Source organism: Carassius auratus, unplaced genomic scaffold, assembly GCF_003368295.1.
Source record: "Carassius auratus strain Wakin unplaced genomic scaffold, ASM336829v1 scaf_tig00006882, whole genome shotgun sequence".
Taxonomy (NCBI): domain Eukaryota; kingdom Metazoa; phylum Chordata; class Actinopteri; order Cypriniformes; family Cyprinidae; genus Carassius; species Carassius auratus.
Genome location: NW_020523792.1, coordinates 122,483 through 130,000, shown reverse-complemented (window position 1 = coordinate 130,000; position 7,518 = coordinate 122,483). Strand labels below are relative to the sequence as shown.

The 7,518-nt window shown below is 35.1% G+C and overlaps 1 protein-coding gene across 4 annotated transcripts in view; it reads left to right on the top strand.

Moving 5' to 3' along the window:
* Positions 1–7,518, top strand: part of rptor (regulatory associated protein of MTOR, complex 1) — a 238,779-nt gene that overhangs the window by 123,717 nt on the left and 107,544 nt on the right. For all 4 annotated transcript variants that reach the window (XM_026244674.1, XM_026244672.1, XM_026244673.1 and 1 more), the window contains exons 9-11: positions 417–517; positions 2,494–2,638; positions 5,258–5,333. In XM_026244674.1, coding sequence (XP_026100459.1) covers positions 417–517; positions 2,494–2,638; positions 5,258–5,333 — 322 coding nt within the window. The remainder of the gene's footprint in view (positions 1–416; positions 518–2,493; positions 2,639–5,257; positions 5,334–7,518) is intronic.

The following is a 7,518-nucleotide window of genomic DNA, read 5'->3' as shown; positions in this document are numbered from 1 at the left end:
TCTTATTTATGTTACTATCTTTTCAAAGCAGCTTCAGAGTTATAACACATGGAAATAATGGTGTTAAAGTTTTGAATTAGTAAAATTTAAATGTATTAGTTATAAAATAAATTTAATTTCAGCTTTTATGCAGCTCAACAAATGACAGTGGTGTCATTATTCAGCTCAATTTAGTTCAACAATTAATTTTGTTCATTTACTTGATTCAGTTTAATTAATAACAGTGTTGAAAAGGTTCTCAGTAATAAAACAAAACTCAGTTTCACTCTACAATAGTTTTATTGTTCGGTGTTCATTCAGTTGAGATCGGCAACAGTGCAAAAATCATTTAGCATTATATTGTTACTGTCTTTCTCTTTAATAAACACCAAAATGAATTGTTGGGTTTCATGTATGTACATATCTATTTTTCTCAGGATTCCCGGCAGGCTGAATGACAGAAGGACACCATTAGGGGAGCTGAACTGGATTTTCACAGCTATCACTGACACAATTGCATGGAATGTCCTGCCGAGAGGTTTGTCCTGATTAAAATCCAGCTCTTCGCAATCTCTAAAGATTTAGTTTTCTGTCGATCAATGGCACAGACCTTTCAGGGCTCCCAAAAGAGTGACAATTTTACTTTGATGATTCAACATCTTTTAAATGACTTTGGCTCAGTTAGAACACAGATTTGCCTGTAGGTTTTGCTTGTTCCACAATATTACACATACGCACATACTGTAACATGGTGATGTAGCTTAATTGTGCAAATTTGTGTGCGATTTCGCAAAGGAAATCTGCATGCTAACAGAGAGTTTCGCGCTCGTGCTTTATTTTAATGTGCTTTCGCGTTATATTTATACGCTCTCGCTGCTGACCGCATACACATACTGTATACACACTGCAAACACCTGAGGCACCGCTACAATTAATCAGCTCCATGAATAATGCATGGCAAAAAAAAAACTGGACACGGGATTTTTTATTTTTGTTGCCATAAGTCTATAGATTTTGTTACATCTTTACTATAGTGATAATTTTGACTTATGTCTGTTCTAGAGACATTACAACTTTTTTATAAAGCTCTAATTGGTTTTCTTTTGGAAATATGTTTCAAATTAATCCTGAATGCATTTATGACTGTAAAAGCATATTGGTGTGTGTCACAATTGCAAAATTTATCAAAGAAATCACGTTTTATTTTTTTATTTTTTATTTTTTTTTATATCGCACAGCCCTAGTTCATTCAATAAATACAGTTAACAATCTAGCTTCTGACTACTTAGTTATTAACCAAACAATAGTGGGGTCAGTTATTTTTTTTTTAAGTGGGCCGTGCAAACATATGTGTGGTTGTGTGGGCCGCGAGCTGAAAGAGGTTGGGAACCACTGGGTTAGGGTTAAGGAATTTAGAATATGGTCATGCATTAATGTGTTTTATAAGTACTAATAAACCGCCAACTTGCAATATGCATGCAAAGAAGCAACTAATTAATAGTGAATAGTGTTCCATAATCTAAAGAGTCACCTTAAATCACAATAGAAAATACAAAAATAGTTCCAAAAGCCAAATCAGGATCAACTGTTGCATGCCCCAGTCTATTTACACTTACAGTGGTTATTCTCAACCTCAGACGTCACACCCGTGGACCATTGGCTAAATGTCTGATGGATATAGGACACAAAGTGGAAACACTTCAGTTGTGTCGAAGTCATGTTTTTTAACGTTCCACCTGGAAAAAAAAAAAGATGGTGCCAAACCCCCTCACGAAAGAAAAAAAGCTGTAGTGTTTACAACTGTGACTACACTTATCAGGATCAACTAAACACTAGAATTTCAAAAATATGTGAAATATTTAAAGTTCATGGCATAGAATCTTTAAAATACATCCACAAGTTTTACACACCGGTCTGTTATTGTGGCGACATTACCACGTCCCAAAACGTGATGCTGAACGAAACGAACCGTTATGTTGGTCAAACAGCCTCTTGGGCAGGCCAAGTGAAGTGAGACAAACAGTGAAAGGATCCCAGTGGTCTTATACTGAATGTCGTTACTTTTTAACAGTGCTTGGCCAATCAGATTAGAAGAATAAATATAAAGAAATATAATGCCACAAGCCCTGTAACTGCTTTGTTGGCATTTTTTACAGTGGTCTTCATTAAAACATGAGACATTTATATAAATTCCCAAATTTAAGCATCACATAAAACCAACTTTACAGTTTTTACTCTTGTCTCTGTCCCAAGGAGGAGCCAGGTATGATTCTGCTAGTATATCCTGACCTCTCACACATTTTTTATTAATTATTGTACATCGGAGAGAAATCTACATAATAAAAATCTCCAGGGTTTAATCTGTCGTGCACACACATCATAATTATCTCATTAAGACTGAGCACTTCACAAAACAAAATTTAGAAATTTTAATCAAGTTACCATTTATTACATATGTAATTTTCTTCATAATGCATACTTTTTTCATCTCTCCCTCTCTCTCTCTCTTTGTAGATCTCTTTCAGAAATTGTTTCGTCAAGATCTTTTGGTGGCCAGTCTATTTCGAAATTTCTTATTGGCTGAGAGAATAATGAGGTCATATAACTGTACACCAGTTAGCAGCCCCAGGTTGCCACCCACATACATGCACGCTATGTGGTAAGTGTATGGAGGGGAACACACACACACACACACACACACACACATGCAGAATGTACTACATTTTTTTTCCTAATACTGTATATGCCCAATTTGTTCAGACAGGACAAAACTCTAACACTTTAGTTATTCTTAGTCTAAACAGTAAAAAAGACAATAAATCTATATTTGTAAATGGTTTCAAATCCAGTTTTCATGTTTTCTCTTTTTTTAATGCCTTTGAGTCTGAATGTTCAGAGTGAAATGTATTAATGCAATATACAGTAATGCAATATACAAACATTTGTTGAGGGAACAAATTAGCAATTTCAGTCACAGAATATGTGGTCTAATTTCGTACTCATGAATGTGTAATATACAGAATTGCCTTTTGAGATTTATAGTTTTTCATATGACTCATTTAGTTCATCACAATGGCAAAATATGATAAAAATAACACAGGCAAAAACAAATTCAATACTGCACAATAATAGGTACTTTCATATGTTGTAGAAGACAAGCCTTTTGGCATCGTGCTCACGTTCATTACTATGGCAACTGATGTATTTATATTGGACAGTGGCTACACTGTCTGAACACTGAATAAGCGTTGTCCTACAGTGAATGGCACTACGCATTTATTTACTTTGGTATTTTACACATAGATCTCTCCCTCTGCATTTTACGTAAACTATATTATGAATAATAAATATAGTTTCTTTTTTTCCATCATCAGTATCATGCTGTTGACTAAACCTGCATTGTGTAATCCTCAGCAGAGTATGATGGAATCAAAACTTTTTTCTCTTTTATGAATCTCAATACATGCCATTAGCAAAAGAGAAATAGATTTCACTCTTTTAATGGAGCATCAGAGCTCTTTCGTTACTCTGGGTAGAAAGTTCCTTCAGTCTTCTGGTCTTATGAAACAGGAGATGAGACATGGAGAGAGCAAAAGAGAAGGAACATTTGGTAAAGAAGGAAAGAGTTACGGGAACATTTGAGAGGAATGATAGTGCCTTCCGCTATTAGGAGGAGACATGATAAATCAGGGCGGGGGTAAAGGAAAGAAGTAATACAGGAAACAGACAGAAAGAATATGACTGATCTTTGTAAAGTAATCATTGCAGTGTGCATCGAAGCCACAGCAGCTGTCCAAATAAATAACCATTAACAATCTAAAATGATTATAAAACTAATGTACAAATGAATCCTTGAATGTATGCAAGCATTAACCACCCTTTGAATTTGTACTTAATCTAAAAGTAATTTAAGCATTAAAAATGTTTTATTATGATGGCTATATTTATAATTAAGCAGCATTTTTTGTAAGTAAATTATTTGAATAAATTGATGAATATATCTTATTAATAAATTAAACATTTAATCCAATATTATGCATACAGTGTTTGTGAATTAGATTACAAAATAAATAAAATTAATGATCATTATTGTTATATGATTACGTGGCAGAATAATACGACTCTCAGGCTCAAATTCAAGTGATTTTATGATCTAACGAACAAAGCAGGTACTTCGATTGTATTTCTATTGTGATTTTACTGATTACTGTACAGTACAATTTAATCTAATGTTAACTTAACATTCCATTCATCCATGTAGAATACCTTTTTATCATGGAACACATACTGTAGCAACAAAAGTGGGATGGGGCAGCCAGCAGAGGGAAGGGAAATTTCTTTGCTCAGAAAAAGTTACAACACAAAATATTTTAATGACAGGGAAAAGCAGATCAATTGGCGAAACCCGCAAGACACAGTGGGCCAATGGATTGAGTATACTAGAGCCGGGAGGAATGCCCTGTGCTGTAGACTGTTGTTAGCTGGTGTAATATTGGGACTTTTCTCCCATGAAATGTTAGAATATATGAATTCCATTGGAAGAAATCCTGGTGATAGACTCTGGCAAAGCATATTAGAGCAATAGTTTTAGCTTTTGAATAAACAAAACATTTGATGTGTTATGTAATGTCAGGAATTAAATATAGCCAATGTGTTGCAGGTTCAGTGATCAAAGCAATTCTCTCAGTTTACATAGCAGAAAAAATACTTTTAAAAAAGTGTGTTAAACCACAGTGTGTGATAGAGAATCGAATCGTGAGTTGGGTGAATCATTACATCCCTAATGGTAAATGGAATCTCAACTGTACTTGCTTTATGTGCAAGAACAAACATTACTTCTCGTGACCAAACCTCATTAGTTCTTTAGCATCAAGAAACCACATGATCTTGTGTTTACCACATTTTATATATTATATGTTTGATTTATGATATTTCAGTGTTTAGCTGTGAACATATGCCTAAATGAAATATTTTCGTCCAGGTTTTTGCATATTGGAGGGACATAAAACTTTCATGTTTCGTTAAAAACATTTGTGTTATTTGTAAATGAACAATATGAGAGTGAGGGGGTGTAAATAATACATTTAAAATAATTTTCAATTTTCTCATTTATTCAAATTTTTAACTAATCCTTTAAGTGGAGGAGTGAAATATGTCTCAAAGATTTCAAACACGTAAATTTAATTTGGTCAGAGCCTAAAATCTCAGCAAGAAACAGGACTGTAAGATTGATTAATGTGAAATGTGTGTGTGTGTGTGTGTGTGTGCCTGCGTGCAGGCAAGCGTGGGACCTAGCGGTGGACATTTGCCTCTCCCAGCTTCCCACCATCATCGAGGAGGGCACAGCTTTCAGGGTGAGCATGACTGAAACTGCCTCTATGTGAAGATCAGACAGAGAAAGGCTATTTCATGTTCAGTTATTGAGGGTCTTCTAAAGCTAATATTAATTTGACTCAAATTGACTCAAGCATTGCAAATACTACCTATGATTTCAAAAAAGTTGTAGAATATCCAATCATACTCAAAGTTATTTGTATATTTGATTTCAAATTTGATCTGGTTCCATGACACAACCAAAGCAAAGATACTGAATGTAGGGAGGACTTTCAAACCTGTGTTTCACTCATGAAAACCATGTCTGAAAATGTCAGGGACACATGTTCTAACAACTGCTGAGCCCCTGTCTGTTTTATTTACTTATTCCCCCCCAACCCTCTCGACTTTTTATTTTGTGCTCAGTTTTACTGGATATGAGGTGCATTTCTTGTTGTTTCTGGTATGCACTTATGCTATAACAGCTGAATTTCTCTCCTTGGATCTGTAAAGAGCTATCTAATGGACTGACTTTTGCGACTTTCAGAGATTTGTGAATCAGTGTCTGTCTTGTGTAATGATTTCAAAGACCTTGATTTCTCAACCTGATGTGATTAATCTTTAAGTGTAAAAGTTGCTGCCCATATTGCTGTTCTCAGGATCTTAAAAGAGTGTTTGAAAGACTAAATTTTAGTTATGTAACAATGCTGGGACCAAACAAATAATCGCTCACATTCACGCCATCTTTATTGTTATTTTGGGATTCATTCATTCATCATTTTTGTATGTGTGTCTGTGTGCTATAGGAAAGTAAGATTATTATAATTAGAGAGCTGCTTATGTCATGTTATTTCATACTTAGGGGACTTTCACACTGAACATGTTTGCTGTGGCACAAATCAGAGTGTGATTGTTCCTGAAGCCCCCTGAAGCATTGGTCTGATTTCCCACACATTTTTAACAACACTTGTCTTACTTTATTACAAACGTACACTTTACATGATAGAACACACAACACAGGTCTTTTTTTGCTTCATGCGCAACATGATGCAAGGACACTTGCATCTCCTGGTGTATTGTCATCGCATGAATGCAGCTTTCTGCAGCTTAAACTCTGATGACATCATCATAAGCTAAAATGCGATTTCTTAACAGGTGTGCAACCAAATCCGAGTTGCTTTCACAATCATGCACCACAGTTCCAGAACAACCAAACTCAGACCACCACTTACAGCTAGTCTCCAGTTTGGCACTCCCGGGTCCGCATAACAGCTTCCACATTACCAGTTTTTTATACAAGCCATACTGTTCGAAATAAACTGCCAGTGTGAAAGCCACCTAAAAGTGGGTGGTACAGTGGAAAGAGTGACAGCTACTTGTTGAGAGTTGTGCAAATTACACAAAACCACTGTGCATCAAATGTTTAGTGGCAGAGTCAGACACACCTTTGAGTAATCACAAATACTATGCTATGATAAGCTGTACATTAAGTTAAAAGGAATATTTTAATTCCAAAAATGAAAATTTGCACACACACAAAAAAAGTACTTATCCTCAGGCCAAGATGTTAGATGAGTTTGTTTTATCATCTAAATATATATGAAGACATTTTGCTCAACAATTCTCTGCAGTGAATGGGTGCCGTCAGAATAAGAATTTGAATAGCTGATATAAGCATCACATGTGAAGTAAAAAGCTGCATGTTTGTAAAAAAAAACAACAAAAAACAAATCCATCGAGGCATTTATCTTTAAACCATTGCTTCAGTGAAAAAGTAATTCCCCTGCTCTCCTCTCAGAACCAAATCCACCGACATATTTGTTTAGAATTGTTTTTGACCGATTTTGCTTGTAATCATTGCTTGATCTGTTACTTTTGAACTGGAGAAAGAAATTTTATAGATCGAGGACTCATATTTTAGTAACAGCTGCTCTATGTGAAATCGCGCACCAGATGGAATTTACCACTGATTAGATAACCGGGTTTACTGATGAGATGCGCATTAATTATCGGACGATATTTATCACGCACCCCTAATTTGCAGTGCATGTGTTGTCAAATTGATGAAGTTATTTTCTTAATTTGTAGGTGTTTTTTTTTTTTTTTTTCTATTTGCAGCACGTTGAGCTCTATTGGCCACTGTATTTAATGCTAAATTAATCCAATTCTTTTCAAATAAAGAAACAAACTCATGTGCATCTTGGTGTATCCTGGGTTAATTTTCAG